This window comes from Austrofundulus limnaeus, unplaced genomic scaffold (assembly GCF_001266775.1).
Source record: "Austrofundulus limnaeus strain Quisiro unplaced genomic scaffold, Austrofundulus_limnaeus-1.0 Scaffold623, whole genome shotgun sequence".
NCBI lineage: Eukaryota > Metazoa > Chordata > Actinopteri > Cyprinodontiformes > Rivulidae > Austrofundulus > Austrofundulus limnaeus.
The window spans coordinates 117,779-136,762 of NW_013953025.1; the positions used below are offsets into that span (position 1 = coordinate 117,779).

General features: G+C 41.7%; 2 protein-coding genes across 2 annotated transcripts in view; both read left to right on the top strand.

The window, feature by feature from the left end:
- Positions 1–99: 99 nt before the first annotated feature.
- Positions 100–2,482, top strand: LOC106531362 (splicing factor 1; the record flags this gene model as incomplete). Its single annotated transcript, XM_014027209.1, is given in 3 exon segments — positions 100–322; positions 601–765; positions 1,386–2,482. Coding segments are annotated over 3 exon segments (720 nt in total), but the record flags the coding sequence as incomplete, so codon positions are not given.
- Positions 2,483–4,214: 1,732 nt separating this feature from the next.
- LOC106531364 (glycogen phosphorylase, muscle form) overlaps positions 4,215–18,984 on the top strand; it is a 26,173-nt gene continuing 11,403 nt past the window's right edge. The window contains exons 1-10 of the mRNA XM_014027212.1: positions 4,215–4,586; positions 11,296–11,397; positions 13,244–13,322; positions 13,399–13,502; positions 13,988–14,119; positions 15,313–15,424; positions 15,522–15,604; positions 16,268–16,411; positions 17,922–18,014; positions 18,185–18,331. Of these exons, the coding sequence (XP_013882666.1) occupies positions 4,344–4,586; positions 11,296–11,397; positions 13,244–13,322; positions 13,399–13,502; positions 13,988–14,119; positions 15,313–15,424; positions 15,522–15,604; positions 16,268–16,411; positions 17,922–18,014; positions 18,185–18,331 (1,239 nt within the window). The 5' untranslated portion in view covers positions 4,215–4,343. The remainder of the gene's footprint in view (positions 4,587–11,295; positions 11,398–13,243; positions 13,323–13,398; positions 13,503–13,987; positions 14,120–15,312; positions 15,425–15,521; positions 15,605–16,267; positions 16,412–17,921; positions 18,015–18,184; positions 18,332–18,984) is intronic.

An 18,984-nucleotide genomic window follows, 5' to 3' on the forward strand; every position in this document is an offset into this window, starting at 1 on the left:
TTTCAAGGTGGTGTTGAAAAGGTCTTAAAGTCTTAAATTTGATTTGCTAAAACTTGCAGATACCCTGTGGACTGACCTCTGGTTGTTTATGTTCTGCAGAACCGACCTCCCTGGATGAGCTCTGGACCTGCAGAGAACAGGAACTTCCAGGGCATGCATGGAGGACCCACGGGCCCTGGAGGACCTCACAACTTTCCTCCCCCCATGCCCAACATGGGTGGACCACCTATGCCCCCTAACCCTAACGGCCTGCCTCCACCCTGGATGCAGCCCCCTCCTCCTCCTATGGGCCAGGGACCTGGACCACATGGGCACCCCATGGGTAAGAAGTAACACTGGTGGATGGGTGGTGTCATTACTGACATGGTTTTATAATATTTCTGTATATTTTATCTTCACATTCAGGAAGCTCTTTAAAGTTTCATAAATTCAGTTTTCTTCACTTCCTGTGATTTTATATAAAACAGTTGTTTCTAATGGTTATTATGAATCCAAAACATGTCTAAAATCTGAACGGGTGTTTCAGAGATGCTGAACTGTAGGACAGCTGCAGTGTTGAAGCTGAAGGTCTTAATCAAGGGTTTGTGTCTCCTCTGGTAGGTCTGTTGCCCCCTCCTATGRGTATGATGCCACCTCCACCTCCTCCCCCCAGCAACCAGCCACCACCTCCGCCCTCTGCTCCTCTGCCGCCATGGCAACAGCAGGCTCCACCCCCACCGCCCACCAGCAGCATGGCGACAAGTACACCATTACCATGGCAACAAAGTAGGAGCCCACAATKTTTTCCTGTTTCTGTGTTTGAGAGTGACAGGAAATAGTTTGATAAAATCTGAACTGTAGACAGACATGAGTTACACTGAGATGATTCATGTTAACACAAGTTGTTTTTATCAACATGTGATCGGTAAAGGAAGCATTGGTCTCTTATATAAAATAAAACATCCCATTTGCTACTTAACATTAATTTGGCCTGTAGGTAGGTAAGGCTGGGTGATGTAGACAAAACAAATATTTTTTTATTATTATAATTTTACCATATGGATAATTTAACAATATGTTYTTTGCTTTCTTTCTTTAAATAAACACAGTTTGATTACTAGGACATCTATAGACACAGTGTTTCAGAACAATAGCTCTTGTTTGTTTGAAACTACGTCATTAATTGTCTAATAATATTCTATGAGCAGCAGATTTACTTGTTTTCTGTGGTCGTACCTGTGGACTCAGAGGTTTTAGTAGTCCTCGTACTCCTCTGTGTTTCACTGGTAAACAGATTGAAGTGCTCTTAATGCTGACTGCTTTTCAGCAAACCTTACATAAAGTGTTATTTTGAGCGACGTCAGTCTTTTTTAAACTAAACCCAGCTGGTCTCTGTCTCTCTCCAGACACCACCACCACCACGTCCAGCCCTGGCTCTGGAACCCTGCCTCCCTGGCAGCAGCCCCAGCAGCCTGCAGCCTCTGCAGCCCAGCCACCTCTACCCATGGGAACCCCGTCCCTGGTGCCGCCTCCACCCGGGGTCCAGCCCCCGCTGCCTCCAGGCGCCCCCCCACCTCCTCCTCCACCACCTCCAGGCTCAGCTGGAATGATGTATGCCCCGCCCCCTCCCCCACCGCCCATGGACCCTTCCAACTTTGTCATGTTGAATATGGGGGTGCCCGGCATGCCTCCGTTCAGTATGCCCCCTGCCCCCCCTCCACCTCCACCACAGAATTAATCCTCCCCAGGACAGGAGATTAGTTTGCCACCTGAAGCAGAAGGTTGTCCCGCAGCTGCACCTGAGCGAGGCTCCACACACACACACACACACACACACAGTCCATGTGTTGAGTTAGGATGAGCAGTGATTTCATTGTGTGACCCTGTTCGAGAGTTCAGGCTAAAACACACCCGGCTCAGACTGGAACCTGTTCGTTAGTCTTTTCTTCCAGTTTTTAAAGTTTGGGTTAACATCACATCTGTGTGGATAAAAACATCACTGCTTTGGACCGGATGTGTCAACGTTGCATTTATGCATTTATTCGTCATGTTTCTTGGAATTTGAATAAAAGGCTTGACCGTTGAACTGAAAGTTTAATTTCTGCCTAATAACTTGATCACTTCTGACCTGAAAACATTGATCGGTGTTAATTTTATCTTGCATGGTCAGCTTGTAATGCCTCATATTTTTGAATCGACACATTTATACTTTTGTCTGGTTTCTTGTCGTGGCTTTGAGCTGAAAATAAAATATTTTTGTAATAAATGTATGGTAGTTCTGTAAAATGTCAGTAGTTTTAAAAAACGAAGAGAAGCTGAAGTGTAATTGTTTTGTTGCTGGCTTAGGAACACTGTCTCCTGTAGTTTTCTGCAGAGTTCCTGTCAGTTGCTTTTTGTTGAGTGTTGGAGAAATGTTTTGTTTTAGTGTGTGTGTGTCCTTGGCCTGAATGAAAGGCTGCTGAAATCCTCTTGGTTTAGTATTAAACTCATCCAGTTCACCTTTTGTTGCTTTTCATGGACTCTTTGTTCACTTGCCAAGTCTTTTTTCCTCCTCCTTTCACCAGACATGTATTAGTTGCCTGTTTAACAGTCTTATGTAAGGTTTACTTGAGTCTGCTGTGCTTCAGTCCTGACGGCACATTCTGTTAGTTAGATCACTTCAGTTTGATCTTTATACATTTTAGGAGCAGCAACTTCATCTTTTTCATCTTCGTTGTGTCCTTTATTTAAGCCTACATGGATTTAAAACCTGAAATATCTCATTAACATCACAGTTCAGACCTTTAGCAACAACCCTTGAAGTTCCTCCTATTTCTCAGCTACATGAGAGTTTGTGTGGTAAATAAAACTGGACATAATCAGAGCTAAAACCCAAACCTAATGAGTGCAGGGCTCAGAGACAGGACTGGTTCAGATAAGGTTCTGCTGCTCCCAGTGTTCCAGGAGCTCAGTGGCCTTCAAACTGTTTGCAGTTATCAGGAGCTGTTTGAAGGACGACCATGGATCAGGTTTGTCTGGTTTAATAAAGRTTAACTAGTTTGACCTCCATCCTTGGAGCTGAGACTAGATGAGTGCCTGACTCCAGATGGTTCTTTGTTGGAGAACAAGACAAAGACCTGATCACTCTAACCAGGTTCTACTTTCTAGTTATCAGGTAGTGAGGCGGTGCTCATCACCTGCCTACCCTGTCCCTTCAGTGAGGCACGGTGGTGGCAGCATYATGCTGTGGGACTGTGGTCCAGCAGCAGAGACGRGGACTGGTCTAGGTTGAGGGAAAACTGAATGGAGCAACGAACAGAGACCATTACCTGGTCCACTGGACTTTGGACCTCAGACTGGGTTGAAGGTTCACCTTCCAACGGGACCAGGACCCAAAGCARGGAGAAKACACACAGGAGGACTGAGGGACACTGTGAATGGTCTAGAGTGGTCCAGCCAGAGTTCTGACCTAAACCCTGTCAACCATGTGAGGAGAGATGATGTGTCCATCAACAGGAACATGTAGCTCAGTGAGGTTCCTGTGAAAACACCAGAAGCTGTTCATATGAAGGCTCAGGGTCAGGCTGGTCTGYTAATRTTACTCTAAMCTTTTTAAAGAGTGAGAGTGAGTTAAAGGACAAGCATGGCTTCAGACTTTATGCAAAGTAAATGTAAACTAGAGCCCAGGTGGTCAGTGACAACTTCAGTCATTCAGAGGGTAAACACTGTCAAACACTGATCTGCAGGGAGAGCAGGGAGCAGGTGAGGTGGAGGCATGAACTGAACAAAAGGAAGGAAAGTCAGTAACAGTGACACAATCCATTTGTGTATATGAGAGAGACTGGTAGAAAAAACTTCAGGAAATTTAAAAAATAAAGTTTTATTATAAATGTTTTATGTTATTTACATTTATGAGGGTTGGAGATTTTCTAAGGTGGTTAAAACTGAAATGATTTTTAATTAATATTAATTGATGAACTTGTAAGTAAAGCAAAATAAATGGTTTTTGTTTTCATTTTTAGTGTAGAGTATGGTGCGAAGCAGGGTTGATACCGGAAATACAGGGATTTTTGGATTTTTTTTTTTAATCTACACATTTTATAAGCGATGTGAATTAAATGTAATTACAATGTTTCTGAACTTGAGCTTTTTAAATAAAAGGTAATAGCTCACCATGACATCATAACTGACGCAGTTTAAGTTAGTTTTATTTTGAAACACCAAACCGGAAACGACTGGTCTTGTTCTTCCTGTGTTGACGCGGGCACGGAGGGTATAAGTAAGGCCGGAGCGAGGTTTCCCCGGCCGGCTGTACTCTGTAGGGAGTGTGTCTGTGGAAGATCCGTGTTTTAGCTCCACGTTCGGGACCAGGTTCTGTTGGGACCATGTCCAAGCCGCTGACGGACCAGGACAGGAGGAAGCAGATCTCGGTCCGGGGTCTGGCCGGGGTGGAGAATGTGTCGGACCTGAAGACCAACTTCAACAGACACCTCCACTTCACGCTGGTCAAGGACCGGAACGTGGCGACCAAGCGGGACTACTACTTCGCTCTGGCCAACACGGTCCGGGACCACCTGGTGGGCCGCTGGATCCGGACCCAGCAGCATTATTATGAGAAGGACCCCAAAGTAAGGCGCGCCGCCGAGGATGCCGCAGTCCAGCACGTAGACAGCTGATGGGGGGGGCTCTGCAGTGTCACAGCTGATTGTCATTGTGCGCGTGCATGTGTTCGTGTACGCGCCCCCCGCTGCTTTTCTCTTAATTTCCTTTTATAGTCAGGCTCGTGCTTCCTCTTCTCGACGCGATTGTCAGCGCGCGGCTCGGGCTGCACCTGTAGGGCACAACCTTACACCTGAGCCTCGTGCACGCGCCCCGTGTGACCAGCCTTCACCTGACATCCCCCCCGCCGCGCGTCCCCGCGTGGGCTTAACGACAACTAAAAATAAAAATAAAAAAAATAGTGTCKCTTCGCGTGGAGGAGCGCGGAGACGCCACTGGTTGTTGGAACGTGATGACGTAATAACGGCCTGCTTCCATCTCAAAATGGCCACGAGCWGTTTGAAGGACTAATAAAGATCAAACGAATTTGTCCCGGAGCGGCTCGGTTCGGCTCGGCTCGTGCGTTAATGGACCAGCAGGCCGCATGTAAAGAGCCGACACGGATCAGTTCATGATCCGCAGTCTGTAGAACTGGACCAGAGAGACCAGAACATCATCTGGTCCTGTAGAGCCCCCATAATAACAGACCAGAGTGTGTGTGTGTGTGNTAACGTTTCATCGTAGTTGGATTTAGTAAAAAAAAAAAATTAATTAATTCATTAATGAATTCAGATAAGAAAAACTGAGATTTAAGTTTAATTGTGTGTGTGTGTGTGTGTGTGTGTGTGTGTGTGTGTGTGTGTGTGTGTGTGTGTGTGTGTGTAAACTTAAAAGCATGTTATAAATATGTTATAAACATGAAGTAATGAAAGTAATGCATGTGGCCTTTACACATTTAATCTGGTTAAGCCATGCTGTGCATCATGTTAGAGCTCAGTGTTGGGACTTGGGAATGACTCAGTCACCACATCACATCTTAGCTCAGCATCCAGACATGGAGCTGACCTGGACCCAGTTTGTGTTGTTGATCCAAGAAGCTGCACGGTGTGTTCTCACTTCCTGAAGGTCCAGTGAAAGTACTGCTGTGTTAAACTGACTGAGCTGTCCTCAGCTTAATGCTGAGAGATGTTGGATAAAACCTGCTGAAGAACTGAATTCAGGCAGAAAATGTAAAATAACAAAACTGTTAATGTGAGCTAAACCTGAACAGCTGAGTTTTAGTGAAAACAAGTGCAGAAAGATGGTAAAATGTGCAGGAAAAAGCTGAACAGCAGAAATCTAACTAAATCAGTAGACAATTGTAAGTATGAACAAAAACAGCTAAACAAGCTGAAACTACAAGAAAGAAGTTTAAAAAAGTGAAACAGAAATGTATTTAAGRGCATTGTAAAGAAATGAAGCTTGAATTTAGACAAAAGTAAAATCAAGCAGAAACATGGCTAACGATGACCTTGACCTTGATTTTGTGATCTTGACATTAATCTGGCTCATGTTTAACTGTGTGACCGGACATGTCTGTGAAACAGTTATTAAATTAAACCAGTTTAAGGAGGTGACCTTTGACCTTGAGCCTTAATAAAATGACCTTGAAACCAACAGATGTCATTAGAAACACAGGTTAGGTTGGCCTTTCTAAACAATCATCAGTTTAGAGCTGGAATAGAAACATTTGACCTTGTTCCCTTGAAATATGGACACTCTCTGATCTGTTGTGCTTTGAAATTTGACATTTCTAAGTTAAATGTATGGGGTGCCGTTTGTAAAGTTACACAGTCAAAAATTACCACCAGTACTTTTGTTTTATTTAGACTTTTATAAGAAAAAAAGAACAGATTTATTTTTCAAAGTCAGTTTTTCGGCATGTGATTCATACATTTATAAATGTCATAGTTTATAAACGAAATATTTAACTTACAAATTAAATATTTAGTTAACAAGCTAATATTTAACTTATGACTTAAATATTTAGTTTTGAGGTAAATATTTAGCTTGAAACTTAAATATTTAGCTAGATACCTAAATATTTAGGTGCCTAGCTAAATATTTAACTTGCTAGCTAAATATTTAAGTTTCAAGATAAATATTTAGCTCAAAACTAAATATTTAAGTCTTAAGTTAAATATTTAGCTTGTTATTTAATTTGTAAGTTAACTATTTTGTTTACTATGACATTTATAAATGTATGAATCATATGGTGAAAAACTGACTTTGAAAAATAAATCTGTTCTTTTTTTCTTATAAAAGTCTAAATAAAAAATATTGGTGATAATTTTTGACTGTGTAACTTTACAAACGGCACCCCATATAAACGGTCATCTAGTCAGTGCTAGCTAAACTTAGGGGTGACCCTTGACCTTTGACCCCATGACCCTAAAATCAAAAGGCATCATCGTTGACCCACAGCGTGTTACATGGTTTGTCCACCGGCTGACTGGCAGCATGTTTTAGCTTTGTCAGCCATCTTGAATAGCTGACCAATTTTCAGGATGTTGTAGGGATCACCCTCAGCTACTACCACACCAAAGTTTAGCTCAGTTTCTTTAAAATGGATTCAGCTGAAGGTGAAAGAACTGAACTGAGTACAAAACAGAAAACATTCATGGAAAAGTATCTGAAACATGCTAAGAGCTAAGAGTAGCTAAAAAAGCTGAGTGGCTAAAAAAGCTAAGAGTAGCTAAAAAAGGCTAAAAGTTGCAGAAACAAGACAACATTGGCAGACACATGGTGGAAGGAGAGTAACATATTTAAAATTAGCAAAAAATAAATAAATGGAGTACAAAATGTTTAAATTTGTTGTAAAATGGCTAAATGAGCATAAAATATAGCTAAAATTTGCACAAAGACACAAAAGGAACCTGTTTGTTGAATTAAGCAGTAAGAAGCTGAAATAATAACAAAATGTGAATTTAGCTGAAAACAAGCTAAAATTGGCTAAAAGTATCTGAAAACAAGACAGCTGAAATTAGCAGAAAGCAGCTGAAGGAAACAACAAAGCTGAAAGAAGCACAAAAAGTTAAAAGTAGCAGAAGAATGATTAAAAAAGCTAAAATTAGCTAAACAGAGGCCAAAGAAGTTTTGCACACAGACAGTGACYCACAGACAGATGTGGAAACATGATTAGCTTTCTGCTCAGTGAAATAATCCACATGTAGCTGCAGAAGCTGAACCAAGCGGTGCTCTGCTTCACTGAAGCACAAGACTTTATGAACAAACAAGGCTGTTGGCTGCAGCTGTGAGCTCTGAGTTCAAATAAACTACATTTATTAAGTTTTTACACACAACTAATAAGTCTGCAGTGTGTCCAGCATCACCTGCTGCAGGAAGCTGCTGTTCCAGCTAACATCTAAATATCTGCTATGTGAGGTGGTGGAAGATGTGTCTCCCATCCTGAGCACACAGGTGACAGTGGGAAGGAACAACTTTAACAGCAGAACCAGGCTCAGGAAGGACAGTCGTTTGTCTCAGTGGGTTTGAGGACAGGACAGAGACACAAAGACAGAAGGGCTGGTCCAGGTGTATTTTCTACAGCAGAGGTGTCCAACTCATTTTCACTGAGGGTCACCTGAGCGTTAGGATTGTTGCTAACTTTGTTAACTTTGACTAAAAACACAAAACGTCACATTCATAATTCACCATCACGTCTCAGCACTACAGCTAAGCAGCACTAAGAAACACAGAGATGGTATCTGGTCTCAGAAGCTAAGTAGGATCAAGCCTGTTAGAACTCAGATGGGAGACCCCATAGGAATACCAGGTCCTGTAAAACAAAGGTTCTCAAACTGGGGTTCCAGGACCACCAAGTGTCCACGAGTCATATCTTGGGGGTTATTAAAAAGTTTCAATAAATTGTTTGATTTTTATTTAAAAGATACATATGGGGCACAATACACTAGTAAAACAAACTTACTAAACCAAACAAAAGGTAATATTCCCATGGCATTTAGGAGGTAAAATGACAGTTAACTATTTTTCATACAGCATGAGGTTTATGAGGGGGTCCCTGGAAAATTTTCACCCTGATAAAAAACGTTTGAGAACCCCTGCAGTAAAACCAATGTAGGAGCTGCTCCCACATTGGAAATACTAGCAAGAGAAAAGCTTTGACCATATTAGGTCATAGGTCACCTTCTGAAAGATGCCAAAAATAAACTGAGCTCTATGTGGTATTTCCTGCATACAAACAGCATTTGAACATATAAACACTGAAAAGTACTACAAGGAAGTTATAGTAGTTAATGAGACTAAACTGAAATAAATAATACTATTAAAAGAGTTTGACTCACTGTTCAGTTGTGGTGAGTGGCTGCCATCTTGAATTTTGAACTTTCCCACTTTCAAAACTTCCCACTGGACTGGAGGGCTGTTCCAGTTTAAATGAAGTAGGATCTTCCCACTTCCCAGTACAACTGGGCCACAGCAAGAGTAGCTGTTAAAAATGCAGCTAAATGTAGATTTTACATGATTTGACATGTACAGCTCTACTTGGTGGGTAAAAATTAATCAACATGCATTATGGGAGATGTAGTTTATGGCTTTAAAGCAGCAGACACTTATTTTAAGACATTAATACATCTTTGAAGCTTTCCTGGGCCACATTTATCCCACAGGCCTCCAGTTTGACACAGGTTAACCCTAACCCTACAGGAAGAGAGACAGAAACCACACTGATAGAAGTAAATAAAACAAATGCAGAGGAGAGAGACTGAAGACAGCAGCAGAGTGAGGACATGTGGACAGTTTGTCCTCCAGCAGTCTGAAGTCTCAGTAGAACTCCAGCAGCAGCATTTTGCATCAACTGAAGACTTTTCTTTTTGCACACAAAGTGCAGCAGGTTCAGTGAGAGGTGAAACATACTGCAGGATGTTTCCTATCAGACCTGGACTGAGACTAAATATTTGTTCTTATGAATATAAGATATGTTTATCTGCATCATGTTGACTCCTTGTTATTCTACAAGCCCTGCTGTTAATCAGCTGCAGGAGCACAGAGCTGTAGAAGAAGACAAACAGCTGGGAGTATATGATGGAATGGTCCAGGTCACCTGCAGGTCAGCTGTCCATGTCCACAGAGCTGTGAGCAGACACTGTGCTCTGCTGCAGGTCGTCTTTCAGTGTTAACACAGACATCAAATAAAATATTACTGTCCTCTATCAACAGCTTTGAATAAAACATGAAATCATACATATAATGTGGAATACAGTGCTGGGACATGTGGTAGCAGTATGTTGTTCCATATAGATAAAAGGAGCAGAACAATGGAGTTGTGTTGAAGCTGATGGGAAACTGCAGCTCAGACACACTTCAGTGTAGAAACATCCAGTGTTTCACTGAGTCACACACAGCTGGACTCTTCATGTCTGAACTTAGAGATTTGTTCTGGTTTGTTTTGATTTGTCTGCAGCATTCATCTGACAGCRGATGTTTCTGGTACACGTCTCAGATGTCATTAGAGAATTGTCCTGTCTGACCTTAGAAGCTAAGCAGGCCTGGGCCTGGTTGGTTCCTGGATGGGAGACGGCCTGRGAMTACCAGGTGCTGTAAAACCCAATGTAAGAGCTGCTCCCACATTGGAACACTAGCAATACAAAACCATTGATCAAATTAGGTCATAGGTCACCTTCTGAAAGGTGCCAAATCATCAATCAATCAAATTGATTTAAGTGCTTTATAAGATAAACAATACAAGTAAAGTGGAGCAGGTACACGATTAGGCTGAAACTAAACAAAGAAACAACATGGAACTCAAACTGAATTTTCTGGTAAGAACTATCTTTACCAGGTAAATCCCACTGAGCTCTTCTGAAAGACAGGCCTGGGCCTGAAAGCAGCCTAACAGGTCCAGACCAGGGTTTGAACCCACGACCTTGTTACTGTGAGGCAACAGTGCTAACCACTGAGCCATGATGCACCTGACATGAAGAGGCAGGTAGTGAAAGGTATTTTAAATCTTTTAAATCAAAAAGCTTAGAAACATGAATGTGAGTGTGACACCATTAGAGTTTAAGCTCTGATTTACTGAATATATTTTCACACAGATTGTTTGAGTGTCACATTTCCTTGGTGGTCAGGGAGTGACAGACAGGTGTGTGGTTACCATGATGCAGCAGCTGATGGTTCTCAACAAATAACGTGAGCCATGGTCATAGTTTCACCCAATCAGAGCAGAGTAGGGCGGGTCRTTCTTTCTGAGCCCAGGTGAGAGCRCCACAGCTCCTGTCCTCAGCGAGCGTCTGGACATGTTCACATCTCCTCCTCCCAAACTGAGCTGCTGAACCTCCCAGGACATGTCCATGTATTGTGAACATGAATGTAGGGTATACAATTAGTCAACTTTCTTTCATTGATTCTGACAAAAACTTCTGTGTTCAGTTTTTCATTGAATTTACATGATATTAAACCTGTTTATTGGTAACATTCAGTAGGTAATTGCAGTCGCGCGTGGTTCTTGAATTTGAGGTAATTGGTACTGGAAAGTCCTTGAAAGGTCCTTGAATTTGATGTTGATCAAAGTGTGGAACCCTGTTAACATATTTCATGATCAAATGCATGTATAACACTTGTACTGTAGTTTAATAAGTATGAAAACACTTGAAGCAAACAAACATTGGTGGGTCAGAGGGAAGTCACCTGTGTGCTGGATGGGGCCCGCAGGCCACCACTGTCCCATCCCTGATGTAGTAAAACTTGAGATGGACGTACTTACAGCCTAAACCCAGGTTTCTGTTCTGGTCTTTGCAGCGGGTCTACTACCTCTCTCTGGAGTTCTACATGGGCCGGGCTCTGCAGAACACCATGGTGAACCTGGGCCTGGAAAACGCCTGCGATGAAGCCACCTATCAGGTACTGAGAACTCTTCAGCCCCGACCAAGTCCACCTCTACTCTGAAACAACAGAACAGTTTGAAACAAGAGAATTAAATCAGAAATATTATCCTGTGTAACATTTCCTTTAACAGAGAACAACTTTCAGATAATTATTTGTAACAAATCAGTTAAAAAGTTTAGATAATTTTCCTTCTTCCCAACAGTGCACCACWTTGTGTTGATTTGTCACATAAAGCTCAGTAAAATACTGTGAAGTTTCTCATTTTAATGTGACAAATATTAGTAAGCTCTGGTTTGACTGAATTTAAATGYATTAATGTATTACAGTGTGTATTATTATGTATTAATGTCTGTAATCTTCATTAAAACATATTGTATGTACAGAAAGTTAGTGAGGTGTGTAGAGTTGAATGAAGACATTAGAACTATAGAAACAAGAGTAGAATGTTATTTTAAAATATATTTAAAAACTAAAGATGCTGAACTTCAGATTGTTCAGTGTAGACACTACAGATAATCTTATTGTGGATTATTTCACTCTTGTGGGTTCAGTAATCCTAACATTCCTTTCAGCTGGTAAATGTGTCTGCTGTCTGTTATGTTCAGGTTATTATGTTAGGTTCAGGTTATTTCTAAGGTTTATAAAAGTCTTTCTTTACTCWGCAGCAAAACACTTCTTTACAAAAATGCAAACATTTCCAACTGAGCAGGTTCCTGGAAGAAGTTCATCTGAACACAGTAACAGAACCAGTTTCAGGGGTCAGTCCCCTGCCTTGACCAGTTCAGGGTGAAGAGACCAAATGATGGTGAGAGTTAAACAGAAACAAGCAACAAAAMTCCTGGTCTTTAAGGCCTCATGAGAAAAACTTTTAACAAGAGCCAGAGGTGTTCCTGAAAAACAACCAWTGAAATAATGAGTGCAGGGACCCAGGACCTGAGGAGACCAGGTCTGGAGGATCTGAGGAGACCAGGTCTGCAGGACCTGAGGAGACCAGGTCTGGAGGATCTGAGGAGACCAGGTTTGCAGGTTTTAGAGGACCTGAGGAGACCAGGTCTGCAGGTTTAGGAGGACCTGTGGAGACCAGGTCTGGAGGGTTAGGAGGACCTGTGGAGACCAGGTCTGCAGGTTTAGGAGGACCTGTGGAGACCAGGTCTGGAGGTTTTAGAGGACCTGTGGAGACCAGGTCTGGAGGGTTAGGAGGACCTGAGGAGACCAGGTCTGGAGTGGAAAATAAATAGAGAAAAGGCAGAAACCAGGGATCAGTCAGCTGTAAGAACTGTAAGGAGAAAAGACAGTTGATTTTTGAAATTAGAAAGTGTCTGATCTCAAACACACWGTTTGATCAGGGCTACCTGGAAGATTGCTGAATATGACTTAATGGATCAACTGGAACATTATGGGATTGGAGGGGTAGCTTTAAACTGGTTTAAAGGCAACAGTTTGTGAAGTTGAATGATTGTTGCTCTTTATGTTTAGACAAAGCTTGTGGTGTTCCTCAGGGGTCCGTTTTAGGCTCTAAACTGTTTATTTTATGTATTAATGACATTTGCAATGTTTCCAAAAAGTTACATTTTTGAAAAATTTTATTTAATTAAAATTTTCAGTAAGTTGGAGACATAGTTAACATGTTTAAAATAAAACAGAACAGAAAAAAAACTAATGACCTGATGACTTCATGAAGCTCTTAGAGCAGTTCCTGTCTGTCATCAGAGGAAAGATGACATTTTAAAACCTTTTTTTATTTGTTATTCTACATGTTTTCTGTAGATTTGTTGTTTAAAGGGAACATTTGTGATCTAAGTTAGGTTACTGTAGTTTGATGAGTCCGGCTGTGAAACAGGGATGTGATTGTGTCCTTCAGTTGGGGCTGGACATGGAGGAGTTGCAGGACATGGAGGAAGACGCCGGGCTGGGGAATGGAGGGCTGGGTCGTCTTGCTGGTGAGTTCCAGGCAGGCTGCTGGAGTTTAATTTGTGTCCTTCCTCACATCCTCTCCTCACCACTTTGTCTCCTCAGCATGTTTCCTGGACTCCATGGCTTCTCTGGGTCTGGCTGCTTATGGGTACGGGATCCGCTACGAGTTCGGCATCTTCAATCAGAAGATTCTCAACGGCTGGCAGGCATGTACCCACAAACACTGGGTTGTATACAGTAACAGGATATTTGTAGTATTTATTAGTATTTTACCTGTTTTAATGTAGTATCTGCTAATATTAAATGACTTTCAGGTTCTTATAAAGCACAATAATGTCTGTGATCAGATGTTACAAACTGAATATTGTGGAGCAAACATGCAGTCGAAGCAGCCATTAACCTCACACTGTTCCAGACATCATCAACATGACATGCTCAGTTTAATTCTGCATGAGGTTTGTTCAGGTGCTATCATTGTGACCACAGCCTTCAATGTTGACTGAAGCAGTCAATCAAACAACAAATGAACAAGAATTTTATTCATGACAGAAACTTTTCCACCAAAGACAGAAGAACACAAAACATGAGCTCTGAAAGAAAAGGTCAAACTCATCAAAAGAACTCTGAAGTATGAAAGGAGTCTGTTGACCCCTGCACAGGTGACCCCACCAACAGAGCTGTCTCCCCACAGGTGGAAGAAGCAGACGACTGGCTGCGTTATGGAAACCCCTGGGAGAAGGCTCGCCCTGAGTACATGCGTCCGGTTCACTTCTACGGCCGGGTGGAGCACACAGTGGATGGAGTGAAATGGGTCGACACACAGGTTAGTAGAGACCGACACATGGCTGACTTCATGTTTGAAGACTCAAAAACCTGATGACCAACACATTAAAGAAGTGACCAGTTTCAATCAAATACAGTTAGGGCCTCAACATACCCTTTCCAAAGCTGAACAGTCGACACACAGTCACGTGGTTGTTTAGCGTTTGTTTTCTCACACACATTTCATAACCCCTGAACACACACCATGCCGAGCTCCTGGGAAACTCCTCCCACATGCAGCATACATCACTGTATGGGGTTCCTTCCTGCTGGAGTCCACGATGATAAAAAAAAGGTCAGAGACCCATCACCCAACGTTATTTGTGCACAAATCTGTCGTGGTTTAAAGCTCCACAGTTTTTATCAGTCAGATTCCTCCGTGCACAACGTGTGTTCTTTCTCCATTCATGACTGTTTGACTCTCGTTATAAATGTCTGCTTCCTGGTAACTACAGCAGTCGGTTCCTGGAAGCGAGTCAGTTTTTTGGAAGCGAGTGGTTGAAGCAAAATGCAGCGTCTGAGTGCTTTCAGCACAAGCACACACTCTCATGAACCTCTGACCAATCACACAATTAGTTCTTATGTAGAGGAGGGTAAAAAATACTGCCAGCGGGTTGTGCCGAGTCGACGCTGAGAACACGGTGAAGTAATTTTCTTCATGAAACTGCAACAATCTGAACAGATTTCTGCAGTTTGGAGGCTTCAGAGGGTCAATGAATCAGTTTATCTCTACACTCAGCWCAAAGACTCTTTTCAGCTGCCCAAGTAAAATATTTACAGACAAATTCTATGCTGTCTGCTTCATATTTAGCTCTTCTTTAATCAGAACTGCTCTGTTTCAGACTGAAAGCAGTGGAGTTACCTTTCAGTTTTTGAGTTTTATCAAACTTTATCTCAGCACACAGTCTGTTAGATATTGTTTAGTTCCAGCTGAATGATAAACAATATTCTGCCTTTTTATTTTATCTTCTTACAGTGGCTTTAGATCCTCTCTAACAAATGTTAGGTAGGWATTATACAGTGACTCAGGCTTACAGGTGTGACCATCCTTCTAGAGCTCAAAGGTAAAAAACCATTATGCTCTGACTGTTTTTGCTCTGTGATGTTTGAGGCGCTGTTGTTTTAGTTGAAGTGTAGCATCAGTAAAGAGAAACTGTGTGTTGATGCTGGAGCTGTTGGTTTATATTTCCTCAGGTGGTCCTGGCTCTTCCCTATGACACTCCTGTGCCTGGCTACAAGAACAACATTGTCAACACCATGAGACTGTGGTCTGCAAAGGCCCCCTGTGAATTCAACCTGAAAGACTGTGAGAACTCTTTCAGCTACATGATGCAGACGTCATYGGCTCTCTGAAGGCTCTAATGTTCAGACAAATGATTTGCTCCTCTGCTGTTTTCTCTCAGTTAACGTCGGAGGCTACATCCAAGCAGTGCTGGACAGAAACCTGGCTGAGAACATCTCCAGAGTTCTCTACCCCAATGACAATGTGAGGAAAAAATCTGACATTTGGTTTTTAAGCAGTGTTCTTAAGAGTTATTTGTTCTGTTTGGATGGGGGCTGGGTGGGAATTCATGGAATATAAACAGAAAACAAAAGCTTTATTTATGTGTCTGATGTAAACTGAGACACTCACACTGATACTCTGTGAGTTCTCCTGGGTTTGTGACAGATTATTTCTCTGCGTCATATTTTCCAGCATTTAATTTTCATCTTCACTGGACTTTAACTTCAAAATATATTGTTTTCACTGTAAATTAATTTAAAAACCAGAAGTGAAAATGTTTGCAGCATCATTGTATATGTCATTAAAACATGTTTTCACTTCAACCACAAACTATTTTAGTGAGATTTGATGTGGTGGGCCAACACAAAGAAGAACATTATTGAGAAGTCAGCTGCAGGAGGTCCTACAGAGTCCTGACTCAGGGAGGGAATACAAACGCTCACCTCTCAGATTTTTGACTTGTGAAATGTTTTTATGAACTTTAAATCATTTTTCTGTTCCGTCTCATAAAGGCTCAGTGAAACACTGAAGGGACAAAATGTCCAAAGTTTCTAGATGTATAAAAACTTTACAGGCGTTTCCAAAGCCTCGCTGCTTTCTTCATTTTGTTTGTTTGTGCTAACAGCTCAGTGTTTTGTGCTTCAGTTCTTTGAGGGGAAGGAGCTGCGTCTGAAGCAGGAGTACTTTGTCGTYGCAGCGACTCTTCAGGACATCATCCGGAGGTTCAAAGCCTCCAAGTTTGGCTCCACAGAGTTTGTGCGACTGGACCTTTCAACGATGCCCGACAAGGTGTCTGCTTCATCACCTTCTGATCTCATTACCTTTGATCAGTATTTAATCAAATAAATCATCTGTTGGTGAAATGTCTCAAGAAACAGAAGTGGTGTAGGTTCATTTACAGTACAGAGTTACTCTCATCAGATGCAGCACAGAATGATTAAAAGTTGTTTGTGACATTTGGCCCCACGTTGGGCGCCAAATGTTGTCATAGACGACTTATAATCATGACACTAGAGTTAGTTGACAGCCAGCTTAGGGATGTTATTTTGGTAAGTGAATCACAGATCACAGACAGTCTGAATAAAGGTAACCCCTAAACAAAAGGATCATTTACACGTCATCTGGCCAATTTCTGCCAGAAAAATGCTGGGTCTTTCACATACACACTTGTTGAAGAACATCTCTGCTAGGTCATGCTAACCTCATTCTGCAAGTCCTAAGTTCCTTCCTGGAAAACACTTGTGACTCCCTTTCCCATCATCTGTGTGCAGATCTCACTTCCTCTTTTGTAAACACACATTTCTACCTCATACACACACGTACAGTAACCTCGTAACCTCCCAGTGTTATATAGGCTCATTACCACGTGAGGCTTGTCTTAACTTTATACTCTGGCGGCTGTGGCAGAGTGGTTAGGGGAGTCATCCTGGAACCGGAAGGTTGCCGGTTCAATCCCCCGTCCAGCTGTCTCATTTGTTGTGTCCTTGGGCAAGACACTTCACCTCTAATGCCTCTGATGTGTGTCTCATCAGTGTGTGAATGTGATTGGCACTGATTAGTCTCCATAGATGATTGTACATGTTAGCTTTGTAGAGACCTAATAGAGTGCTGTGTGAATGGGTAAATGAGGACAAAGATTGTAGTTTGAAGCACTTTGAGTGTCCTGGATGGATAGAAAAGTGCTATATAAGTACGATCCATTTACCATTTACTTTCTGGACTGAAAAGAGTGGAAATGATGTGTTATTCAGAGAAAAGCAATCGTTCTGTCCTGCATGAACCTGATGAGAGTAACTCTTCTGTAGATGAACTTAACGCCACTTCAAAACCAGTCAAATCTGAATTAAGATGGCCACCACGACTACACAACTAACTGAACTTAAATAACACTAAACAGCAGATACTGAGCTAAACTTTGGTGTGGTGGTAGCTGATAGTTATTCTTAACCTATACTCCTATTTCCTCACATTGTTTAAAATCTTTGACATTTTCAGCATTAACTATTGCAGTCAGCCCAGCCTGTTAGCAAAATATCTCCTGAACCACAGGAAGGGTTTTATTGAAACTTTCAGGAAATAATTTGTAAAATAACATTTGGAGACGATCCAGTTGAGGATGTCTGCCTCAGAAAACACAGACATGTCTGTAACTCAAACTTTAGGTAGCTGAGAGTCGCTCTCAACACACACTCTGAGGTCCTGTTGTTTAAGGTTTGACTGATTGACAGCTCCATAATTTCACAGCATCAGATGTTGTTTTTCATTCAGATGTTTCCACTTCCTGTACTGTTGTCTGCAGGTGGCCATTCAGCTGAACGACACTCACCCAGCTCTCGCCATCCCAGAGCTGATGAGGCTCCTGGTGGATGAAGAGAAACTGTCCTGGGAGAAGGTGGGTTGTTCATATGAGATTATATTTCCTTTATTTTAAAACTGATTTATTTGTTCCTGACACCTGTTAAAGTTATTTAATAAAATAAGTCTATAAAAGCTTTAATGTGCAGCTGTTCAGCTTAAATACAGATTAGTATATCAGAGTGAGACAGGTTTCGCTGTGTCCAGGCGTGGGACATCGTGGTTCGCACCTGTGCCTACACCAACCACACCGTCCTGCCTGAGGCCCTGGAGCGCTGGCCCGTGGACCTCTTCCAGAACCTGCTGCCACGACACCTGGAGATCATCTATGAGATCAACAGGAGGCATCTGGAGGTACAGATACCTGCAGCTCTGGGTTCAGCAGGGGATAGTTCACATCTAACTTCCTGTCTGAGTAAGACAGGCTTGAATAAACTAGAATTTTAAGCTGATTAAAAACAAAACCAGCTTGTGCTGAGTGCAGAAAATAAAGGAACGTCAGAGAAGTTGAACTCAGACAGACGGAGATGTTTGCTTTTACAGTTTGACAAAGTCTCACCAAAAATGAAAAGCCTGAAATGTCTTAAACACTGAATTAACCGTTCAGGAAGTCATACCTGGATGAACATCTACAGCTGATTACTTTCAATTCAAGATGGCTTTCACATTATTTACTTTGGCCAACACAAAACTCTGTCAGTTTGAAAGATAATGAGCTCAAATGGAACATGGTGGTAGCTGAGAGTCATACTAAATGTGCTTTCACCTCTGTCATTTCTTTAAGTTTATTCATTTCTTTAAAAAGAACAAAAATTCAACATACAACAAAAATACAAATCATAACTTAATGAAAGGTAGAAGAAGAAGAAAAAAATCTTATTATATCAATTCAATCAAAAATCTCAGATTACAAAAAATAATAATAAAGGTCTAACTCCTACTTGAGCAACAATTCATACATGATACATTTACATATTTCCCCAACAAATTAACCTTTATCATTCTCT